Genomic DNA, 25,039 nt, shown 5'->3' with positions numbered 1-25,039 from the left:
CAGTGCGCCTGCACAAGCCCCAAGGAGTGCAGAACCAGAAACCATTGCAACACATTCAATATTACGATTGTTTCGACATTAATATCTGTCCTGATCTCCTGATCTCCTTATCTCTAGGTTTGTGACTGGGTTGGCTTGATTTCCAAACATGGGCACAGCCATATATTGTTCTAATAACTCAGACAACCAATCAGATTAAGTAACTAATTAAAAAGGGGGGTTATTCAGTTGGTGAATAACCAACTAAATATTACTAGACCACTAGATACCACTAAACCCTACACACCTTACCTTTAAAGTCTGCATAACCCTGTCAACATTAATATGAATCATCTAAATTCCTCATGCATTATCCTGCTGTACCACTGATATAAACATATCATCCTCTTTTAACATCTTTTACATCTTTTAACGTCTTTGACCTTAAGACCAAGACCTAAACACACATCTGTGTAATCAGGTCCCTGTATTCAGGAAATAGTGGAGGGCAGTTCAATGCTTCACTCAGTATCTTCCAGACACATCATCATCATCACTGTAGCTGTACACAGAGTGGCTTCATGCAGTTGCTGTCTTACTGGTCCCCATACCCCTCCTCATCTTCCTGTGGATAAGGTGATAAGTCTCTGTCTGTCTGTCTGTCTGTCTGTCTGTCTGTCTGTCTGTCTGTCTGTCTGTCTGTCTGTCTGTCTGTCTGTCTGTCTGTCTGTCTGTCTGTCTGTCTGTCTGTCTGTCTGTCTGTCTGTCTGTCTGTCTGTCTGTCTCTCTGTGTGTCTGTCTGTGTGTGTGTGTCTCTCTCTCTCTCTCTCTCTCTCTCTCTCTCTCTCTCTCTCTCTCTCTCTCTCTCTCTCTCTCTCTCTCTCTCTCTCTCTCTCTCTCTCTCTCTCTCTCTCTCTCTCTCTCTCTCTCATTGGCCATACATTTCTCCTGTTGCTTCTTCATCACTCTGTTCTCTTCACCAGAAGAAAGATGGCTTCCAGAAACCATGTTCCCAGGGAGGAAGGCCAGATACTGTGGTGGAGGTGGGAGACAGGAAGCCATTTCTTACTTAGCCATCCTTGACTAAGACACACAAATGCCCCGAGCCCACGCCCCAAAACCACAAGTAAAACTTCTAGTTGTTGCTTTAGTTGTTCCTGTTAATCTAGCCCTGCCACTCTGAGAACTTTCTGCCAATATGCAAATATAATTGCCAAGAGATTAGCTATTAAAGGGAACCAGCAGGCACAGCTGTTATATTGTAAGGTAAAAGTGCTTCATGCTTCTTGTGAAAGGGCTCCGCAAATTAATTCTGTTTCTGTTGAAAGTTCCCATTAAAGTTAGACTATTGATGTCGAGAGTAAAATCTAGGTTGAGATCTTCAGCACGATCAAGAGGACAAACTAAGGGTCTTCTACCAGGGTGCAGAATGACCAGACGGAGTGATGGAAGTATTGATGTGTAATCCAAGCAAATAAATAACTATTTGAGAACAATACTCTCAGCCCGGGACAGTTTGAGGAAACCTAGAAGTGGTTAGAAAAAGGAACACATTTGAAGAATGAGTCTTGAATCAAATCAAGCTTGCATGGTGGGACCACAAATCCCAACCAAAGATCTGTCCTCTCTTCCCATCTGTTCTTTACTGTTTCTGTGTTTGAAAACACCTCAGCTCTGACCATTCGCTCGGCTCAGACAACACAGAGGGAAGCAAAGGAAGAGCAGGATGACCGTCACTATCCACCCACATCTCTGCTAAGAGAACCGAAAGTGCCTCAACGTCCTGTGGGATCCCCCCGTCAGATCAGATCAGATAGACCAGGTCCTGTACTCTCTGGTAAACTCTCCAAGACCCAACGCTGTCCCTGGGTAAGCCCCTTCTGATACTATCTTAGATATTCAACTTTTAACTTCTAAATCTTTGTAAAATCTGCTCTCCAGGGTAACTTATTTCCGTTTTCTTTGCAGGGACACTGACCAGACCTCGGAATTGTAAAGTATACTTTATTTAGATGATGAGTGATGTAGTCTGCAACATAGTGCTATGAATGGATCCTGGTCAAATCATGAAATGCACAAGCCTAACCCAAGTTTGAAAAATGTAGGACACGTGTTTAGCTCTATGGGTTTTATATCTACATGCTATTGTATGATTCATTGGCCATTTTGGGTGACCGGGTTATAGCATTCTGGCCACCACCACCACCACTACCAAAATCTGATAGGAGTGATTGGGAATAGTGTGTGCAAGGCAGTGACAGCCTGAACTGCTACATATGCCTCCCCTAAATGAAAAAAAGTTGACCGGCACTCAGTTGAATCTACACCACCTGCTCATTGCCTGAATGTACGGCACATGTGAGGGGAGGTCTTAATGAGAGCTTAACCTACTCCACTTGTACATTGGTTTGTATGGTAGAGAGCTCCCTCTGTAGGCTACATACAGCTATTGCACGCATTTCCACTGCTTGGCTGATTTGGTTACCAGGTCACCTGCTGATGTGATACACCTGTAAATTATGTAGCAAAGTTATATTACTATTATATTAGTGTGGAGGTGGGGCGGCGTCTGGCCTGCAGGGGGAGCATGGAGCACCGGGTCTGCTGGGGTGATTGGGTCAGATTGCGGACAGGTGTCTGCAATCTGACCCAATCAGGAAGTGTGTATTTATGTGCCTGCTTGTCTTTCAGTCAGGGCTGGAGATAGGGAGGTGGAAGACGCTCTCTGCGAGCCAGAGAGAGCATCGTAAAACCAGGAGACGGACGGATTTGAACAGTGAACGTTGTCCTTTTGTTCGTGTGTCTTTAAGATTGTGTAACCAAAGTGGAAATAAAGAGGAGTTCGCTCCATTTCCACCAAGAACTGTGTCCTGACTCCGTGAACCTGTTACACTGGCGCCCAACGTTGGACGGAGTCAAGTATGGATCCATCATCATTGGCCAGTGTCCTCGGACACCTGGCCCAAAGAGCGGAGCGACAGACCCAACTGCAGCAGGCCCAGAACGAGGTCCTGGTGGAGCTGGCCCGCTCCTTGGCCACCGACCGGGAGGCCATGCGGGAGCTACTCGGCTCCGGAGAACGCGGCGTGGAAACCCGACTGCGGCAACATATATACGTCCCCAAGATGGGGGAGGCCGACGACCCAGAGGCCTTCCTGGAGACCTTCCGGGAGGTGGCCGAGGTCTCCGAGTGGCCGCCGCAGGAGTGGGCCCACCGTCTCCTGCCTCTGCTGACGGGAGAGGGCCAGCTCGCGGCCCACAGCCTACCAGCGGCGGCCCAGAAGGACTTTGACACCGTCACCAGGGCTATCCGGGACCGGTTGGGCCTAAACCCGGAGAAACATCGCCGCCGGTTCCGGGCCCTGGCCTTCAACGACGGTGACCGGCCCTTCACCTACGCCCAGCAGCTGCGGGACCAGGCGAGGAGGTGGCTGGACCCGGAACAACACACACCGGAGGACATATTGGAGCAGGTGGCCCTGGAGAGGTTCGTCGAGGGGCTTCCAACCAGAACATCTACCTGGGTCCGGTACCACCAGCCCGGGAGCCTCTCGGCGGCCGTCAACATCGCGGAGGGCCACCTGGCTCCCCCTCTGTCAGACCGACGACCGGTCCCGAGCCCGCGGACCGGTGCCGCAGCCCTGCAGCGGGACAGGCCCACCCCGGGACCGAGGGCGAGATGGGGGGGGGGTCCCAGTCACGAGCAGGCACATAGTGCAACTTCCTACCCCATCCAGCAGACGGGCACTCAGACGGCAGGGGAGGCGTGCTGGCGGTGTGGACGGCCGGGCCACCTTCGGCGGGACTGTCCGTTGATGGAGGTGGGCCAGGTCGTCCGCGTCACCGGTGCCCCGGTTCTTCCCCACGGTCCCGGCGAGGCGTACCGTATCCCGGTGAAGATACAATGGGGTACGCACCAGGCGCTGTTGGATTCGGGGTGTATGCAGACCATGATCCATCAGCACCTGGTGCGATCCGAGGCATTGATGGAGGCATCGAGTGTTGATGTTCACACGTGTCCCTTGGTCCCTATCGAAATTCGTTATGGGGGGAAAACGCATAGAGTCAAGGCGGCGGTTAGTCCGAGCCTCACGCACCCCCTGATTCTAGGGTTAGATTGGGCTGGGTTTCCAGGGGCGGTTAGCGAGACTACGGGGGTGCGGCCACGACAGATAGGGACATGTAGGTCATGCGCTGTGTTCTGCGCCGATGCAAGGGCGTCCGACGCTGATCAGGGATCGGGGGAGGAGGCGGGAGGTTCTCAACCCGAGGTCCGAGCGCCGAGCTTCCCACCGGTGGACGATTTCCCCCTCGAGCAGTCTCGTGACGCTACTTTACGCTCAGCCTTCGACCAAGTGATTGCTATTGATGGTTCGAGGGTACAGCCAGACGCAGTGCTGACTTACCCACACTTTGTGGTCGTTAGGGATAGGCTTTATCGGGTGGGTCGTGACAGCGAGAGTGAGGAGATTTTTACCCAGTTGCTGGTACCCAGGAGCCGCCGGGAAATGATTTTCCAGGCGGCGCATTACAACCCAATGGCGGGCCATTTGGGGTACGAGAAAACACTAAACCGGATAATGGCTCGATTCTATTGGCCGGGGATTCGGGCGGAAGTGCGTAGGTGGTGCGCCTCCTGCCCCGAGTGCCAGCTGGTGAATCCCCCCGCCATTCCCAGGGCTCCCTTGCGGCCCCTTCCTCTGGTGGAGGCCCCATTCGACCGCGTGGGCATGGACATTATCGGGCCATTAGAACGTTCCTCACAAGGGTATCGATTTGTGTTGGTCCTGATCGACTACGCAACCCGATACCCGGAAGCAATTCCATTGCGCAACATCTCTGCGAAGAGTGTTGCGCAGGCGTTGTTTCATGTCATATCACGGGTGGGAATCCCGAAAGAGATTCTCACTGACCAGGGCACCAATTTCATGTCACGCACGATGAAGGAACTTTACGGGTTGTTGAAGGTGAAGGCCATCCGCACGAGCGTCTATCACCCAGCCACTGACGGCTTGTGCGAGAGGTTTAACCGGACGTTAAAGTCCATGATCCGGAAGTTTGTACTGGAGGATGCTCGAAATTGGCATCAATGGCTAGACCCTCTGTTGTTTGCGGTGCGGGAAGTTCCTCAGGCTTCCACAGGGTTTTCCCCATTCGAGTTGCTCTATGGGCGCAGGCCCAGGGGTGTCCTGGACCTCATTAAAGAAACCTGGGAGGAGGGGTCCAGCGACAGTAAAAACGAAATCCAGTACGTCATGGACTTGCGTGCAAAGCTCCACTCACTCGGGGTAATGTCACGTGAGCATTTGCACCAGGCCCAGGAGAATCAGAAACGCCTGTACGACAGAGGGACTAGATTACGCGATCTTACACCGGGGGATAAGGTCCTCGTTCTGCTGCCCACCTCTAGCACCAAATTACTCGCGAAGTGGCAAGGTCCCTTTGTGGTCACACGGCGAGTCGGGGACGTGGATTACGAGGTAGTGCGGCCAGACCGGGGCGACTCCCGACAGATCTACCACATCAATCTGCTCAAAAGGTGGATTGATGTGGTCCCGGTCGCGTTCGCTACGACACTACCGGAGGGAGAGGAGTTCGGACCGGAAGTCCCTACTCCGGGGCCTGTCCCTCCGGTCGGCCGAGGAGAGGATCTGTCGGGGAGTCAGGCGGCGGACGTGGGCAGTCTGCAGCTCCAGTTCGCCGACGTCTTTTCGCCCCTGCCTGGTCGCACCCCGTTAATAACTCACAACATCGAGACGCAACCCGGGTTAACGGTGCGGACACGTCCCTACAGGCTGCCCGTCCACAAGCAAGACGTGGTACGGCGCGAATTGGCAGCAATGTTAGAGTTGGGCGTCGTCGAGGAGTCCCACAGTGACTGGTGCAGTCCCGTCGTGCTGGTGGGGAAGCCGGACGGGTCTGTCCGGTTCTGTGTCGACTACCGTAGGGTGAATGCGGTGTCAAAGTTCGATGCCTACCCAATGCCTCGGATCGACGAGCTAGTGGACCGGCTTGGCATGGCCAAATATTATACGACCCTGGACTGCACGAAGGGCTACTGGCAGATTCCGTTGTCTCCAGCAGCCCGAGAAAAAACTGCGTTCTCCACTCCGCTCGGTCTTTACCAGTTCAAGGTGCTTCCGTTCGGGTTGTTCGGGGCCCCGGCCACGTTTCAGCGACTGATGGACCGTGTGTTACGGCCTCATGCTGCATATGCTGCCGCCTACATAGATGACATTGTCATCTATGGTGACGAGTGGGGGCAGCATGTGCAGCAGGTGGTGGCCGTCCTTCAGTCGCTGAGACGGGCGGGGCTCACGGCCAACCCGAAGAAGTGTGTGATCGGGCGGAGGGAGATTCAGTATCTGGGGTTCCACCTGGGGCGGGGGAAGGTCCGGCCGCAGGTCGGTAAGACCGCGGCGGTCGCCGCCGCCCCTCGACCCAGGACCAAGAAGGAGGTGAGGCGGTTCCTGGGGCTGGCGGGTTACTATCGGCAGTTCGTGCCGAACTTCTCCGACCTGGCCAGCCCCTTGACCGACCTCACCCGGAAGAGGGCCCCAGATACAGTCCAGTGGTCGGAGCCATGCCAGGTGTCGTTTGAGGCTATTAAAACAGCCCTCTGTGGGGAAGCAGTCCTGTGTGCTCCTAATTTTGCTCTCCCTTTCTCCGTCCAGGCAGACGCGTCGGATAGGGGGTTGGGCGCGGTCCTGACCCAGCAGGTTGAGGGGACCGACCGTCCGGTGCTGTACCTGAGCCGCAAGCTGTCTGACCGCGAGGGTCGGTACAGCACGGTAGAGAAGGAGTGTCTCGCCATCCGGTGGGCGGTCGGTGCCCTTCGCTACTACCTGCTGGGTCGCCAGTTCACCCTCTACTCCGACCACGCCCCCCTCCAGTGGCTCCACCGGATGAAGGATGCCAACGCGAGGATCACCCGGTGGTACCTCGCGCTGCAGCCGTTCAATTTCCGGGTGGCCCACAGGCCGGGGGCGCAGATGGTCGTGGCAGACTTCCTCTCCCGTCCCGGGGGGGGGGGGGGGAGTAGGTTTACGGCCGGATGGGTCCCCGGCCTGTGTCGGGCGGTGGGGGTATGTGGAGGTGGGGCGGCCTCTGGCCTGCAGGGGGAGCATGGAGCACCGGGTCTGCTGGGGTGATGGGGTCTGATTGCGGACAGGTGTCTGCAATCTGACCCAATCAGGAAGTGTGTATTTATGTGCCTGCTTGTCTTTCAGTCAGGGCTGGAGATAGGGAGGTGGAAGACGCTCTCTGCGAGCCAGAGAGAGCATCGTAAAACCAGGAGACGGACGGATTTGAACAGTGAACCGTTGTCCTTTTGTTCGTGTGTCTTTAAGATTGTGTAACCAAAGTGGAAATAAAGAGGAGTTCGCTCCATTTCCACCAAGAACTGTGTCCTGACTCCGTGAACCCGTTACAATTAGATTTATAAGTAAGACTAGAGGTATACTGGTTTTCAAAAAAATGTTTTAGACGGTTTTTCCTAAATGGGGTACCCTTTAATGTTTTGGACCAAATCACAATTTACTATTTTGGATTTATCTTCCAAAGAATTGTAAGGGATCAAATTTTATCATGTCAACGCCATTTAACAACTCCCATTCGAAATACGAACAACTTGTAGCCCACACACACACACACACACACACACCGCATGCACAAAATAATTAATGTGGAAGGCTTGTATGGGACTCGGGTGCGGGGTTGCAAAAAATTATGACCATCGTGATAACGGGACCACACAACAATGAGAGAAAAATGATGGACAGAACGAGAAATCGAGAGAAAGACGTAAAAACAAATGATGGAGAGATAAACCATCCTGATCACGTGATACACATGATGAAAATGATGTCGAGAACATCAGACACCCAAAATAGAGGATGAGAAAAACAATGGAGAAAACGAGGTAATCGAGAAAAAAGAGTATGAATTTAATTGTACTTTTCATCTTCCATCTCTCTGTCTCTCTGGGAGGATGAACAATAGAGGGGATCATGTCCTCTCTCTCCATGGTTAATCAGAGCTCGCTCCACTCCCTGCCACGCTTCTCTTTAATAAATCACCTCTGAGACGACAGGCCTGTCCACACAACCTGGAGCCTACTGTCTCTCTACCTCTTTCACTCTCTCTATAGACCCATACCTCGCTCGCTCTGTCTCTCTTCCTTGCTCAGCCTCTCTGTATACGTCTTATCCTCGCTCTCTCTCTCTATAGCTCTGCCTCCCTCACTTGCTCTCTCTCTCTCTCTCTCTCTCTCTCTCTCTCTCTCTCTCTCTCTCTCTCTTTCTCGTTTAATCTCCACCAGGACGATACGCAGCCTTTCCATGTACTTCTCCATACCTCTCTCCCTTTCCTTCTCTCTCGCTCTCACACACACTCTCCCTCCCTCTTTTGTTTGTCCTTATCCATCACCCCCTCTCACGCCCCCCCCCCCCCCGTCTCTCTCTTTCTCACCGTTACTCCTCGTCTCTCATTCATCCTACTTCCTATTCTGTCCATCCCCCTCGGTGCACCATGCTGCGATCCTTTCCTCTCCTCCTCTCCTCCTCTCCTCCTCTCCTCCCCCCTCTCCCTTCCTCATCTCCTCTCCTTTTGCCCCTTACCTCTCCCCCGTCATACCTCTATCCCCCCCCCCGTCCCTCTGTCCCAGCGATGACATCATCCAGAATAATCCCAGGTGGAAGGTGAGTGTGTCGCACAAAGTGTCACGTGATGACGTCCACAAAACACAAATAAATAATAAACACCAGGCACGTGCAGAGGGGGGGGGGCTATGGGTGCCCGAGCCCCTGCCCTTTTCCCTCTGAAGGACCAAAGTGCCCTTTTGAGTGGTCGTACATTTTCAATGCTTTGTAAAATTACACATTAACATGTGAATCAATTATTCGAGTATAAAAATGTCTAAAAGTAATGATACAGAAGCAGGGGCGGATCTAGCCATTTTGGGGCCCTAGGCAAAATATAGACATGGGGCCCTCATTTTTGAAACACGTACACAAAACAAATAACCATCCCAATACTCTTAGAATCGCAATAAACCCATAGTGCACTGCCACTCAACTCTCCACAGTAAAATCAGTTTCAGATTTCTCCAGCCTTTGCCAAAATTACATGTTTATTACTCAAACGAGAGAGAGAGAGAGAGAGAGAGAGAGAGAGAGAGAGAGAGAGAGAGAGAGAGAGAGAGAGAGAGAGAGAGAGAGAGAGATTAGAATTTCCATTCTCTGCCAGAGATACAAAATGATCTTGCACTTAACAGAACTAAAATACAAAATGGATATGAGTCTATGAAAACCACCATTTACATTTAAACAGGAATAACAGTGGCTGTGTGTGTGAGTGAGAGACAGGCAAAGCAGTGGTTCAGTGTGAGTGAGTGAGTGAGTGAGTGAGTGAGTGAGTGAGTGAGTGAGTGAGTGAGTGAGTGAGTGAGTGAGTGAGTGACAGGAGAGAGAGAGAGAGAGAGAGAGAGAGAGAGAGAGAGAGAGAGAGAGAGAGAGAGAGAGAGAGAGAGAGAGAGAGAGAGAGAGAGAGAGAGAGAGAGAGAGAGAGAGGGGGGGGGGGGGTGTTTAGGTGTGCAAGTGGTTAAGTTCTCCATCTTCAAATGTCCATTTTCCCTGTTGCCTTCACCATTTCATGTTCGTAAAACAGTGTGTGTGTGTGTGTGTGTGTGTGTGTGTGTGTGTGTGTGTGTGTGTGTGTGTGTCTGTGTGTGTGTGTGTGTGTGTGTGTGTGTGTGTGTGTGTGTGTGTGTGTGTGAGTGAGTGAGAGAGAATGTGAGTGAGTGGCAAAGCTCTGTGTGTGTGTGTGTGTGTGTGTGTGTGTGTGTGTGTGTGTGTGTGTGTGTGTGTGTGTGTGTGTGTGTGTGTGTGTGTGTGTGTGTGTGTGTGTCAGAAAGCATTTGTAAACACAAAGTCCTACTGTCGTCTTCTCAAAAGTCTTCATATCAGAGAAAAGTGGTGAGCAGCAGTATAGAACCCCAACAGCAGAGCCTGTCGCAAGTTCAGCAGCGGCTGCTGTGGCAGCAGCAGGTATACAAAATGAAGTCAATTTCGGCAGTGTATCTGCAATTCTTTTCTTCTCAGCTTTTTGTTTTCGTTTAGCACAACCACTATCATAATTCCGCCGCTTCATTTTCACCGAGTCGCATCCCTCTGCTTTGGTTTGAAGTACGTTATTTCGCGCTGCGCGCGTTACTACGTAATCATATTCTGGACTAGTCCAATGCACAATGGAGGGGGGCATGTGTGCTGGAAAATTATTATTTAGGCATTAGTTCGGCGTTATGTTGATATTTTTGTTATTTTTTTCTACTAGAAATGTTTTTTTTTTTTTACTTTACATAAGTAATGGCTGGGGGGGTCAGATTTGGGGGCCCCTAATAAAGACAGATTTGGTTGGGGCCCTAGGCACTTGCCTAGGTTTGCCTAAGTAAAGTTTGTACTTTGTAGCCTCGTTTACCGGCGCTCAGTGCGCTGCTGCCGCTGGGTGACGTCATAGGCTATCAACGTGACCTTTCACAATTTGCCTGCCTGCAAGATGCGCTTGTTGTTTTAAGAGACGGTACAACGCAGGGTAAGATCACTACAGAGTCAGACACAGACAGTTGTTTCCAAAACCATAAAGTTGATAATGCTAAATAAACTGTAACAGTTATCTCGTTTTTTAGTGTCATTTTGAAGTATTGGCCTATGTTTGCCAGCAAAAGCTTTTCAACTAGCATCGTTTTAACTGACCTGTGAAAGTGGCTACCACTCGGTTTATTTTCTATAGCCTACCAGCTAGCTATACAGCTAACCTATCTGGGAAACCTTTTGAAATTGCAAAGGGAAAGCATACATCGTTATATTTAATCTGTATACTCTGTATTAACTACTTGGCCACATGCCATGGCCAAATCCGTTTCATGTCTACTCTGTCTCAGTGTCTCTGGCAGAACGGGGTGAAATTGGTTTTATATTCGACATTCGTCTATTTTCCGGGGTTGTATCTGTAATAGCGTCAAGTGCTTAGGGACCGTCAAAAAAGTGCAACGTCATTTTTTTAATTCTTAATAACTCACTTGAAATTATTCCTATCAACATCAAACCACTTCTGATGTGTTTATGCACTCGTTTTGTAGTCCCCACTACCCCTTGTTTTAAAGAAAAACTTTTAATTGTTTTTAAAAAATGCAAAAGTTTTCAGTGCATGTATTGCATCCATATTTAAGGCTTTATTTTTAATAGCTCACTTGTTCTTATAGATATCAACACCAAACCACTTCTGATGTGTTCATAAACTCATTGTGGAGTTCCCACCACCCTGTGTTTAATAGAAAAACATAAAAAAAAAAATTAAAGTCATACGTATACATTGTGTATAGTTAGGCTAATTCATATTCAAGGCTTTTATTTTGTAATAGCTTAATTGTTTTTATAGATATCAACACCAAACCACTTCTGATGAGTTCATGAACAAACATGTGCCCTTTTTTGAATTTGAGCCCCTGCCCCTCAAAGGGTCTCTGCACGGCCCTGGTAAACACATAGCAATCGCTCCGTGTGTAGCTGCTACTAGCTGCAATCCAATGCATACTAGCTGGAGCACCAACCAGAATCAGATCACAATCGCTTTGGACCGTGGGTAACCTTTGGCCAGGTCATCACGAGCAAACAGAACCAGCAGCAAAGTTTACGTAAACCAGTTTCTTACCTTATGTGGCCCTCCACATGCAGGCTAGATGATGTACCCATATCGTTATCCAGTGTCACAAACATGCTTTTTACAGGAAGCAATTTGGACCGGCTATTTTCTGAATAAAAATGTCAATTTTGGCTGTCTGTGTTGAAACTTCTCCAGTGGGTTCACACCAAACGCGACGGGGCGAAAAGATCCCATGTGAACGTAGAGACGCGTATCGGGCGAATTTTTTGATTTGTTTTGATTTGTTGCGCCACACTTTCGCCTTGCACAGGCGAGTGCGTTCACGAGGATTTGTGGCGCGACAAATTTGCTCGAGCAACTTTGACGCGAATTTCGCGTGATGACAGCCAATCAGCGTTCAACAGCGTGGCCACTGAGTGACATGTGTAACGTAACAGCCAATCAGCGTTCAACTGTCAAACTCAGTGCAGTGCAGTCAGGGGAGAACTGCAGCATGGAGGAAAAGTGATTGTTGCCGTTTGCGACTCTCGGAGCTCTATATATAATAGTATATAATTGTATATAATTGTATATATAATATCACGGCCAAAAGCTCTGTGCGCCTCCGGATGGCCGTAGCGCGGGGAGCTCTCATAGGGATTGGGCTTCTCGGGGTTTGTTTACCGGCGTTGCTATGGGATCCGGTCTTGTGTGTTCCAACGGTTTATTAGGTAGGCCAATCTAATAAATGATGTCTTCATGCGCGCCTATCGCATGATTTTAGACTCGACGATTTCGGTATGTATGTGGGGGGGGATTTTTTCAGTCGCAATTGGTTTGCACATTTTTAAAAGTGGTGGGGACAAAATTCGTATTTTAAATAGTGGGGGCCCCCGTCCTCCCCGTAATCGACGCCTATGGTTTCGTTGATAGCCAGTGGTGGAAAATAGTTAAGTGTCTAAAACTAAAGTTAAAATCCATCTAGTGACGCCTCACAAGTTGTCTGTGCGAACTAAAAGGAACATTCAAGTGTCGGTTGTGTACTTTTGATTGCGACTGGAGATATTTACCCCGCCAGACGGACTATCAGTTAGCTGACCGGAGTCACCGGACCGGTCTAGCCTGTAAGGGAGGGGAGTTGGTTCAATCCCAGACAGGGGTGGCCAGATGAATCACAGCTTCATACTAAAAGTCCCGATAACATAGAAATTAATTTAGTTTGTACTTTGATGGCAGAACTTACCGAGTGCCTTCACCTTTATGTAGAGGTGTAGTTTAAATGTATCCTTCAGCATGGCCCACAACCTGGTTGCTTCATACAATAACACTCTTTTAACATCTGTGAAGATAACTTATTCACCTGATGGCCATACTGGGTAGTTGGGTGGGTAAACCTCTTTTAGAGGCTTCGAAAAAACCATGGCAACTCAATGCATCTATTTCTAGATCTGCATTCCATTTGAAATTAGTTCGGCAAACCATTTAGGTAGCATTAAGAATAAATATCCATTGTGTCCACAGAGCCCTAATGATTCAATAAGGTTTACCCACCCAACTGACCAACATGGCCAATGCTTTTCACAGTTTAGTCTGTTTTTTTTCTGATATTGAAAATGTACGGCTCTGATGGATTTCAACCTCTCTATTTTGCTCAATATAGCAATCGTTTATGTGTATGAATCTGAATCTTGTTGAATAAATATATATCAGGAAGATTGTGTATTTTGACCTCCGGCAGCCATTTTTACGGGCACAGAAATACTCAGTATCCTGTCCAAATTCTCCATTGAGGGTTCATGTATTTTAGTCATTTAAAAAATAAACGTGTTGATGAATACATTCCAAATGTTTGTGAAGTAATGCAGATCACAACTTTCACCACTATGTGGCAGTAGATTATCACATTGACGCATTTTATTTAGTAGGCTATTCAAACTCTATACATATATATTCTATTTCTATAATATCTATCTATATGATCGTGTCTTTATATATATTTCCCAACTATATATAATCTAAATATATATGATATTCAACTCCTATATTTTTTATTTTACCTCTATATTTTGTATCTTCTTTATATTCTGTAGGCTTTATTCTACATCAAACATTATCCTATATCTAGTTTATATCTTTATTCTATATTTATATTATACATCTATCCTATATAATAGGACTATATTCTACATCAATATGCTATATGTTCCCCGCTGGTCAACTGTAGGTGACAACTAGTTATTTTCAGGGTAGCTGATAAACTGCACTGCCTGTTTATTGTGGTCTGGGTGAATATCCTCTTTCTACTTTGCATTTGTCTCTGAGGCCCAGTAGTGCATGGTATTCATGCAGTTCATATTAACTGTGTGAAGTGGAAGGAAGAGCTTGAACACATTTGTTCGAGTTATTATCTTAAACTGCAGGCAAAGACGTTTCCACAGACTTTTTCTGTCACACCAGCTACCTCCTCTACAGTAAGAATATTTTTTACTTGAATTGTACTTGTTTATTTAAGAATGAAACGTTCCTATATCAAGCACAATAACCAATTAATGTGATGAAATGAATACAAAAAATAGGACTATGTATTATGTTAGTTAAAATGAATGCATATTTTGTTTATATCTGTAGAACAACGCCCTGAGATAACCAAATTATGAATCTTAGAACAGCTGCAGGAGGCTTTGTAGCTTTCCTTCTGTCAGTACCAGGTTTGTACATTTACGTTGTGAACATTAAGTTGATCTGTTTCAAAGGGTAGCATGACAAGCAACCCAAATTAAGAGAGGGTGAAACAACATGTTGTGAATTTATCAAATGACATCTAGAGTATTGACCTGTTTTAAATAACAAATATGTTCTGTTTTACTGAATATTGTAGCGTTGCATTTGAGATTTTAAACAGGCTTGTTGACCAAATTAACCCGTCAATGTGTTCAGTACAACATTGACGGGTTAATTTAGTTCCTATTTAAGTTCAGTAGTCTTAAGTTGAGTCTGTGAACTTATTGTTAGAAGTCAGCATTGGTCACCTGCCTTGTATTGTGTGTGTTTGTGCCCTGAATCCCTTGATGAGATGTGAGACGATGTCTCCATGCTATAGCTATAGGCTTTGCACTAGCTGTCTCTCTGTTTTTATCACTATAGGTGTATCACTCTTCACTATCTGCATAATGTTGGTGTCAAATTATGTTTTTGAACGTTACTCTGACAGCTCAGTGTTCAGCATGTATCTCTCGTTAGAGCTGCACATAGCTTCCATCTCATCTGTATCTTGTGAACATGCATTTCATCCTAATCATCATTGTCAATGTGTTGGTTTTTTACAGCATTACAGGGTAATGATGACTGGGCAGTTACTTACCCATCTAGTAATATCAGCGCTTTGAGAGGATCAACAGTTGAAATCCACTGCAATTATGAATACCCTTATTATACAGTGGAGAAAGAATTCTGGTTTACTAATATAGACAATGAGCCAGTGGATCTGAAAGATGATACAGACTATACAGGTCGTGTTGAATACCACTGTGGAGATCCCAGCTGTAACTGGTTTTACAGCAGCTGTACTGGAACTTGTACACTGATAATCAAAGACCTGAGACAGAGTGACTCTGCTGAATACAAGTTTAAGATTACAACAGACAATGGAGAGGCATATAGTGGTGACCCTGGAGTGAAGTTATCTGTGACAGGTAAACATTGATTACTAATGAATCTATTCAACTGTGTGTGCGTGTGTGTGTGCGTGTGTCTGTGTCATGTAGTTTAAGTATGAATGAAGAACTATCGTCCATGTTGAAGCAGGCTTCAGCCTCAGGGTAGGCCTACCAGTAGTACAGGGTAGGCTACTGGCACTACTGGTACCATTTGTTAATAATAGCATTTGTTTAATAACTAAAGTTATATTACTGTCAACAGACGCTCCAGAGACCCCCTCAGTGGGAGTGACTCCCCCTGGTGTAATAAAGGAGGGCAGTTCAGTGAGTCTGACCTGCACCAGCAAGGCCAACCCAGTAGCAAAGTACACCTGGACCAAGGTTACTACAGGTCATTCCCCTGGACGCAGTTTCCAAGGACAACAGCTTTCCTTTCATCCCATTCAGTCTTCTGACTCTGGACAATATCTCTGCACAGCTAAGAATGACCTAGGGACAAAAACTTCGTCCCCCATCTCTATTGATGTGAAATGTGAGTAAAATTAAGAACTATCGTCCATGTTGAGGCAGGCTTCAGCCTCAGGGTAGGCCTACCAGTAGTACAGGGTAGGCTCCTGGTACTACTGATACCATTTGTTAATAATAACATTTGCTTAATAAAGTAATATTACTGTCAACAGACGCTCCAAAGACCCCCTCAGTGAGTGTCAGGAGTCCCCCTGGTGTTATAAAGGAGGGCAGTTCAGTGAGTCTGACCTGCACCAGCAAGGCCAACCCAGTAGCAAAGTACACCTGGTCCAAGGTTACTACAGGTCATTCCCCCGGACACACTGTCCAAGGACAACAGCTTTCCTTTCATCCCATCCAGTCTTCACACTCTGGACAATATATCTGCACAGCTAAGAATGACCTAGGGACAAAAACTTCGTCCCCCATCTCTATTGATGTGAAATGTGAGTAAAATAACACACAGGATAACATCATAACACAGATGTTGAAGTTTGTCTAACCATGGAAGAATCTGCATTCCATTCAATCCTCAAATGTCTTCTTTATATCGTTCATATCAATGTACATCATGTTTGTTGTACCTCTAGATGGGCCTAAACGCACATTTGTGAGACCAAGTCGCCCTGGTAAAATAAAGGAGGGCGGTTCAGTGACTCTGAGCTGCAGCAGTGATGCCAACCCAGCAGCTAAGTACACCTGGTTCAAAGACAACCAACCTCTGCTCTGGGAACCAAGTCAACTTTATACCTTGGACCCAGTCCGCTCTCAAGACAGGGGAACGTACCGCTGCCAAGCAAGGAACCAATATGGATATCTTGCCTCCAACTCGGTTTTCATAGATGTCCTGTGTAAGTGGAAAACCATAATAATTGTTACGTCCCTCGCTAGGAAGAGGGAAGACCACATAAAACCTGATATCTTTGATAGAGTAAAGTGATTTATTAACATGGAACATGGATATTCAACCACACAAACACACAAATAGAGGAGTTGAAACTACAAAGGAAATCTGTTAAATCAAAAAATACATATATCCAAAGGAGGACTCCAGCATACATGCTCCTAGTGTCACTTACAAAGGTAAACTGCATATCTGTTTTCAGTAGTTTGAAAAGCTTACCCTGGCCATGTCCCCAAGTAGCTAACAAGAGCCTCAATCTACTCAACAAACAATTAGTAACGCACAAACCAACATGAGTAAAGACACAGTGGCAGCTATGATTTGAAGCTTGTCAAATCTTTACTGTCTAATAACATATTTGCTATAACCGGTATTGCAAAATGTTTAGCTGCTATTCATAAATTGCTATATGCCTGGTCAATTAGGAGTCACAGTGATAGTTTATAATTCGACAGCATTCATATTTTATCATTCAAAACAGCATTCTGTAGATGACATTGCAGTTATGTGCATGGTTTCTTATCTTTAGGATGTAAATATATATCATTGTGCTTATGACAGACGCTCCAAAGTCCCCCTCAGTGAGCGTGAGACCCCCTGGTGAAATAAAGGAGGGAGGTTCAGTGACTCTGAGCTGCAGCAGTGATGCCAACCCAGCAGCTGACTACACCTGGTTCAGGGACAACCAAACTCTGCACTGGGAACCAAGGCGACCTTATACCTTGGACCCAGTCAGCTCTAAAGACAGGGGAACGTACCGCTGCCAAGCAGAGAACCAATATGGATATCTGGGCTCCAACTCGGTCTTCATAGATGTCCTGTGTGAGTGGAAAACGATAGTAACAAAAAACGTAAAGTTAAATAGTAATAATACAAATCTGTACCGTCTAATATGTCAACATATTTGCTATATACCGTCTTGCAAAATTGTTAAGCTCCTATTCATGTATTGCTTATGATTGGTGAACTATGATTCACAGGGATATTTTATTATTTGAAACAGCGTTCTGTATCCCACTGACATTGCAGTTTTGTGCGCGGTTTCGTATCTTAAGGATGTAAATATATCATTGTGCTTATGACAGACGCTCCAAAGACCCCCTCAGTGAGCGTGAGACCCCCTGGTGAAATAAAGGAGGGAGGTTCAGTGACTCTGAGCTGCAGCAGTGATGCCAACCCAGCAGCTAACTACACCTGGTTCAGGGAACATGGAGGCTCAGTGGAGGAATTAGGAGAGAACTACACCATCAGTAACATCACAACTGAGCTTGGAGGAAATTATTACTGTGAAGCTCGTAATGCAGTTGGACTTCAGAATTCAACTTTGATGTTCCTTAATGTGACAGGTAATTGTTCCTTTAAAATAGCACATTGTTTAAAGACCGACCAAACACTTGAATAATACCTGAGTACTAACCCCATTGACAGACTCATGCAACGGCTCTATTCAATTTGTGATTGGCTTAAATAATGTGTTGCCACTTTTATTAACATTGGTGCTATACGAGCCCCCCAGTTATAGATGTGTCCAAGTTTTATAGAGTAAGAATACTCTTGAGTAAGAGAATCCATAATCTTTTTTCATCAATTGTCGATCTGTTACATTTAGACAAATGTAAACATAATATATATGGACATTATTTGATCCTTCACATGAATCAAATGTTAAATTACTGTGTTTCAGCCACATCATCATCGTCAGTGACTACAACAACTGTGGCTAGAGGTACTGTTGCTGTTTTACTGGCCACCATACTCCTCTTCATCTTCCTCTGGATGAGGTGAGATATTCTCTCTCAACATCAACAACAACAACAACAACAACAACTCTTCTTCTTCTTCTTCTTCTTATATCTCTGTTCTCTTGCCCAGAAGAAAGAGGGCTTCTAGGAAAGCGCGTGGCCAGGGAGGAAGGCCAGATACCAGGGAGGAGGTGAGAGACAGGATGCTATTTGTTACTATGACTCCTTTACTCCTTCCACTACCGACTAGTGTGGTGGAAATACCCCGAGCCCATACCTCTAAAATCTCATGTACTTGCACTGGTTGCCGTTTCTGTAACTCCTAGCCCTTTCGCTACGAGACCTTTATGACAATATGCTGATACAATGCCCAAGAGATTAGCTTTAGAGGGGAACCATCACAAAAAGGGAACCAAATCAAATGGCATTAATTATTTTTTATAATACTAACGTGACGCTTAGATAGAAAAGTTTTAATGGACGAGGTTATGTATTAAAGTTATGTTTAGTCACGTCTATTCATCAACATTTGTTAAGTTATTGTTGCATTTCTAATTTATCATTCAATAAGTTGACTACCCATACAGCTGTAGCTGGCGTTATGTGGCAAATTAAATTGTGGGCGAGCCCATTGCTGTTATCCGTGGTCATACAATTATACCAAAAATAACTTTACGAGTACCGAAATCTCAGACAAGTTGGACCATTTAGGCCAACTTTTTCACGTTTCTTTTTTTGTGAGATCAAGAGTGAGATATAGAGTGCGATCTAGGCTGAGAACAAACTGACAAACTGAGAGACCTCTGCCAGTGCACAGAATGAGAAGACAGAGGGATGGAAGTATTGATGTCTAATCCAAGCAAACAAAGATGTCTATTTTTCCACGTTTAAGAACAATCTTACAAGCTGTCACTGAAACCTATCAATGATTAGAAAGAGGAATATGTTCAAGAAGAAGAGTCCTAAAGTGAAACCTACAGCGTCCTTCACTGTGGAAGCACTAGTCACCCCCAACGGGCCCTAAATGAACCATGAAAACATGAGCTTCTGAACAGCCATTTGAGAGTAAAGTGTTTTCTAAATGTACTACTCTGTCCTCTCTCCCCGTCAGTTTCTTCCGTGTCCTGTGTACGAAAACCTTTAAGCTCTGACCAATCGCTCGGCTGCTGCAGCACAAAGAGAACCAATTGAAGAGCAGGATGACGTGCCTTGTGGGTTTGCTGGTGCTCTGGTAGAGTCTGATCAGACAGAGCAGGTCCTTTTCTCTGCCATCAACCTTAAAATACCCAAGGCTGTCCCTGAGTAAGCCCTCTTGATAGTTCTCGAAAATAAACTTTGTGGCTTGAGACTTCCTCATCAAGTAAACCCAGTCGAAGAGTTTCTTCTCTTTATCTTTCTTTAACTTTTCAGCGACAGTAAACAGATGTCAGAGTTGTATACCACCATCAAATAAATATCCAAGAAAATACATTATTTTTATATAGATCAGCATTAAATGGGTTTTGATGAAATTTCTAGCAATACAATTGTATGTTATATTGTCATAATCTTCGTTCAGCATGAGTATAGTTCGTTTTGTTTGTTAGTTACTAAGAATATTCTTCTCGCCAGAAAAAAACCCGCTTTCTATCATTGCTTTGTTGGATGATGTGGGAGCTGCTATCACTGATAACCAAACATGGTTGACATTTATTTTATTCTCAGTGGAAAATGTAATATTACGTTTGTTTCGACATTAAAATGTGTTTGAAAACATGCCTCGCGAGAAATGTGCTTTTTATTGTCATAATCTTCTTTCAGTGCTTGTATATGATGTTTAGTGAGTAAGTTAAACTGCTTATGGTGTTTTTCATGCCTCCAGGCTATGTTCTGTTTAAGAAATAACCTAAATGATATATAAAAACACGCATTTCAAAAATGTGGAAACATGCAGTCTGGTCTCATAAAATGTTCATATGATATCTTCGGAAAGGTTATGCACAATTTTCCTTACGATTCCTGCAAATGTCTGGCAGCACGAGTGGTCAGTGCGCCTGCACAAGCCCCAAGGAGTGCAGGACCAGAAAACATTGCAACACATGCAATATTACGATGGTTTCGGCATTAAAATGTGTTGATACCATTCCTGATCTCCTTATCTCTAGGTTTGTGACTGGTTTGGCTTGATTTCCAAAACATGGGCACAGCCATATATTGTTCTAATAACTCAGACAACCAATCAGATTAAGTAACTAAGTAAAGGGGGGTTATTCAGTTGGTGAATAACCAACTAAATATTACTAGACCACTAGATACCACTAAACCCTACACACCTTACCTTTAAAGTCTGCATAACCCTGTCAACATTAATATGAATCATCCAAATTCCTCATGCATTATCCTATCACTGATATAAACATATCATCTTTTAGCATCTTTAACATCTTTTAACATCTTTGACCTCAAGACTTGGACCTAAACACACATCTGTGTAATCAGGTCCCTGTAATCAGGAAATAGTGGAGGGCAGTTCAATGCTTCACTCAGTATCTTCCAGACACATCATCATCATCACAGATCACAGATCACTGTACATACAGTTGCTGTCTTACTGGTCCCCATACCCCTCCTCATCTTCCTCTGGATAAGGTGATAAGTCTCTCTCTCTCTCTCTCTCTCTCTCTCTCTCTCTCTCTCTCTCTCTCTCTCTCTCTGGCCATACATTTCTCCTGTTGCTTCTTTATCTCTCTGTTCTCTTCAACAGATGGCTTCCAGAAACCATGTTCCCAGGGAGGAAGGCCAGACACTGGGGTGGAGATGGGAGGCAGGAAGCCATTTCTTACTTAGCTATCCTTGACTAAGACACACAAATGCCCCGAGCCCACACCTCAAAACCACGTGTAAAAATTCTAGTTGTTGCTTGAGTTGTTCCTGTTAATCTAACCCTGCAACTCTGAGAACTTTCTGACACACGCAAATATAATTGCTAAGAGATTAGCTATTAAGGGGAACCAGCAGGCACAGCTGTTATATTGTAAGTTAAAAGTGCTTCATGCTTCTTGTGAGGGTTCCGCAAATTAATTCTGTTTCTGTTGAAAATTCCCATAAAAGTTAGACTATTGATGTTGAGAGTGAGATCTAGGTTGAGATCTTCAGCACGATCAAGAGGACAAACTAAGGGTCTTCTACCAGGGTGCAGAATGACCAGACGGAGAGATGGAGGTAATGATGTGTAATCCAAGCAAATAAATAACTATTTGAGAATGATACTCCCAGCCCGGGACAGTTTGAGGAAACCTAGAAGTGGTTGGCAAAAGGAACACATTTGAAGAAGTGAAGCCTACACCAGCCTGCATGCTGGGACCATAAATCCCCACCAAAGGTCACAAAATGAACCAGAAACACAGGAAGTTTAACGTTTTTGTATACATACTCTTCTGTCCTCTCTTCCCATCGGTCACTTCCTGTTTCTGTGTTTCAAAAAACCTCAGCTCTGACCATTCGCTCAGCTCAGACAACACAGAGGGAAGCAAAGGAAGAGCAGGATGACCTTCACTGTCCACCCACATCTCTGCTAAGAGAACTGAAAGTGCCTCAACGTCCTGTGGGATCCCCCCGTCCGATCAGATCAGATAGACCAGGTCCTTTACTCTCTGGTCCACTCTCCAAGACCCAATGCTGTCCCTGGGTAAGCCCCTTCTGATACTATCTTAGATATTCAACTTTTAACTTCTAAATCTTTGTTAAATCTGCTTTCCAGGGTAACTTATTTTGACAATGTCTCCATCTTCTTTTCAGGGACAACCCGACCTCAGAGTGGTACAGCATACTTAATTGAGATGATAGGTAATGTAGTTTGTAACATTGTGGTGCTATGAATGGATCCTGGTCAAATCTTGAAATGCACAAGCCTAACCCAAGTTTAAAAAACGAAGGATACGCGTTTAACTCTATGGGTTTTATATCTACATGCTATTGTATGATTCATTGGCCATTTTGGGTGACCAGGTAATAACATTCTGGCAACGACCACCACTACCAAAATCTGATAGGAGTGAGTGGGAATGGTGTGTGCCAGACAGTGACAACCTGAACTGCTATATATGCCTCCCCTAAATGAAAAAAAAAAGTTGGCCGGCAGTGGGCACTCAGTCGGTCCACTACCTCCATCTAGTGGCTACTTGACGCCAGTGGTCCTTCTCCTGACACACCAGTCTGCAATCATCCAACCACCATTCCCTATTTCAGCCAGGGATCTCCTACCAGCGGGCGCCAGTTCGTCGTTAAGTCTACCTAGTCAGTATCGGTCCTACCAGTATTCTCGAAACTCTGTCTCTAGCCTGTCCCCTTGATAACCACCTCTCTTCCTCTCTAGTACTCCCCCTGCCATCGAACCCCTGCCTGCCTGACTACCCGCCTGTCGTCGAGTCCTTGCCTGCCTGACTGCCTGCTCTTTACCGGACCCCTGCCTGCCTGACTACCCGCCTGTCGCCAAGCCCCTGACTGTCTGATCGCCCGCCCGCCAACAAACCCCGTTCCCTTTACCCCGTCTCTGACTTCCTGTGTTCTGCACTTGGGTCCCCACGTTCCGTACCCTTAACACATTGCCTGAATGTACTGGACATGTGAGAGGAGGTCTTCAAGGAGAGCGCAACCTACTCCACTTGTACATTGGTTTGTATTGTAGATAGCTCCCTCTATAGGCTACATACAGCTATTGCATGCATATCCACTAATGTTGATTTGATTTGGCTGATTTGGTTACAAGGGCACCTGCTGATGAGATACATGTGTCCTCCACTGAGACTGAAAGAAAAGTAGCCCTGAATGCTGAAATCTGTTTGAATTGGTGGGGGGTTAGAAAATGTGAAATTCAGAAAAATAGTATGAGAAAAAAGATGAAGAATCTAGAAATCTAGAAAAAAGAGAGCGAGATGGAGAGAGCGAAGGGCGAGGAAAAATGTCACTATTAATAAATAATGTGTAATTACGAATGTATCATGCATAATTTCTGTAATTGTATTCGTATTTATCACGATTATCACCATGACCTTAACTATTTACTTATTTCATAAAAATAACTATTATGATTTTGTATTTTCACACAGGTTACATATCGGTTAGAATGGATTTTAAGCCCTGAAAAAGGTGTCACGGACCAACGCGCTGTGGAGCCGCCGGCGTAGACGATAATGCGCCGCCTGAGAGCTGTGATGTCATCGTGGAGCTGAGGGACATGAGAATGATGAGGATGATGCCCTGCTCACAGGACTCCCCACCAAACTCATCAACAGACTGCAGATCATTCAGAACTCAGCCGCCCGGATCATCACCCGCACCAAATCATCTGACCACATCTCCCCTGTCCTCATCCAACTTCACTGGCTCCCAGTACACTACCGCATCCAATACAGAACCCTACTCCTCACCTACAAAGCTCTCCACAACCTAGCCCCCAGTTACCTCTGCAACCTCCTCCAAGAATACACTCCCTCCCGCTCCCTCCGCTCAACCTCTGCTGGACTACTATGTATCCCCACATCACGACTCACTACAATGGGTGCCCGGTCATTCAGCTGTTCAGCACCCAGGCTCTGGAACTCCCTCCCCCCACACATAAAACAGTCAGACACCATTACAACCTTCAAGTCACAACTCAAAACTCACCTGTTCAAACTCGCACACAACGTCTAACTGATCACTGTCTTGATTGTTTGTTTTGTCTTGTTTTTGTTTTATTTATTTATTTATTTTTCCACAATGTCTTGTTTTTAAACGATTTATGATAACTTTATGCTCTGTAAGGTGACCTTGGGTGCCTTGAAAGGCGCCTCTAAATTAAATGTATTATTATTATTATTATTATTATGATGATGTCACCTTCCTACTGTGGCGAACAGGAATCAATAATTGTACTTTTCATCTTCCATCTCTCTGTCTCTCTAGAGGATGAACAATCGAGGGGATCATGTCCTCTCTCTCCATGGTTAATCAGAGCTTGCTCTCGCCACTCCCTGCCACGGCGCTCTTTAATAAATCACCTGAGACGACAGGCCTGTCCACACAACCTGGAGCCTACTGTCTCTCTACCTCTTTCCCTCTCTCTATATACCCATACCTCACACGCTCTCTCCCTCTGTCCGTCTACCTCTCTGTATACATCTCAACCTCGCTCTCTCTCTCTATTGCTCTGCCTCGCTCACTTGCTCTCTCTCTCTTTTTATCCGTCTTTCTCGTTCTATCTCAACCAGGACGATACGCAGCCTTTCCATTTACTTATCCCTAACTCCCTCCCTTTCCTTCTATCTTGCTCACACACTCTCCCTCCCCCTTTGTTTTTCCTTATCTAACTCCTTCTCCCATGCCCCCCCCCCCCCTCATCTCACCTTTACTCCTCGTCTCTCATTCGTCTTACTTCCTATTCTGTCCATCCCCCTAGGTGAGTGTGTCGCACAAAGTGTCACGTGATGACGTCCGCAAAACACAAATCTGTAACGGGGGGGTTAGGCAGAACCCAAGTGCACAGACTGCTGGTGACCGGGGAGTCCTAAGGTTTTATTGATCGCACAGATGATCAGGGTCGGGCAGGCAGAGTAAACGGGGACAGGCAAGAGTTTGGGAACCGGCAGGCA

At 46.0% G+C, this 25,039-nt stretch overlaps 3 protein-coding genes across 6 annotated transcripts in view; all 3 read left to right on the top strand.

The window, feature by feature from the left end:
- Positions 1-9: 9 nt before the first annotated feature.
- LOC132474870 (uncharacterized) lies at positions 10-7,337 on the top strand. The gene is made up of 6 exons (XM_060075769.1): positions 10-1,848; positions 1,948-6,257; positions 6,342-6,437; positions 6,654-6,770; positions 6,873-7,064; positions 7,329-7,337. Exons 2-6 carry the CDS (start codon positions 2,901-2,903, stop codon positions 7,335-7,337), a joined length of 3,771 nt encoding a protein of 1,256 aa, XP_059931752.1. The 5' UTR covers positions 10-1,848; positions 1,948-2,900.
- A 6,513-nt stretch (positions 7,338-13,850) lies between these two features.
- LOC132475326 (B-cell receptor CD22-like) overlaps positions 13,851-25,039 on the top strand; it is an 80,001-nt gene continuing 68,812 nt past the window's right edge. Inside the window, exons 1-6 of one of the 3 annotated variants that reach the window (XM_060076451.1) lie at positions 13,851-14,090; positions 14,248-14,327; positions 14,946-15,311; positions 15,538-15,807; positions 15,956-16,228; positions 16,373-17,201. In XM_060076451.1, the coding sequence (XP_059932434.1) occupies positions 14,273-14,327; positions 14,946-15,311; positions 15,538-15,807; positions 15,956-16,228; positions 16,373-16,722 (1,314 nt within the window). In that variant the 5' untranslated portion in view covers positions 13,851-14,090; positions 14,248-14,272 and the 3' untranslated portion in view covers positions 16,723-17,201. Of the gene's footprint in view, positions 14,091-14,247; positions 14,328-14,945; positions 15,312-15,537; positions 15,808-15,955; positions 16,229-16,372; positions 17,202-25,039 lie in introns of those variants that run through there. The other 2 variants (XM_060076452.1, XR_009529861.1) reach the window with 2 other exon arrangements.
- LOC132475348 (B-cell receptor CD22-like) lies at positions 17,651-20,185 on the top strand. Of its 2 annotated transcripts, none has more exons than XM_060076490.1 (4): positions 17,651-18,032; positions 18,371-18,467; positions 18,559-18,619; positions 19,574-20,185. In XM_060076490.1, exons 1-4 carry the CDS (start codon positions 17,765-17,767, stop codon positions 19,577-19,579), a joined length of 432 nt encoding a protein of 143 aa, XP_059932473.1. In that variant the 5' UTR covers positions 17,651-17,764; the 3' UTR covers positions 19,580-20,185. The 2 variants fall into 2 exon arrangements, with proteins under 2 accessions (XP_059932473.1, XP_059932472.1); XM_060076489.1 differs by having other exon boundaries at positions 17,654-18,032; positions 19,540-20,185.

Source organism: Gadus macrocephalus, chromosome 16, assembly GCF_031168955.1.
Source record: "Gadus macrocephalus chromosome 16, ASM3116895v1".
NCBI classification, from domain to species: domain Eukaryota; kingdom Metazoa; phylum Chordata; class Actinopteri; order Gadiformes; family Gadidae; genus Gadus; species Gadus macrocephalus.
This window is presented reverse-complemented; position numbering and strand designations above follow the sequence as displayed.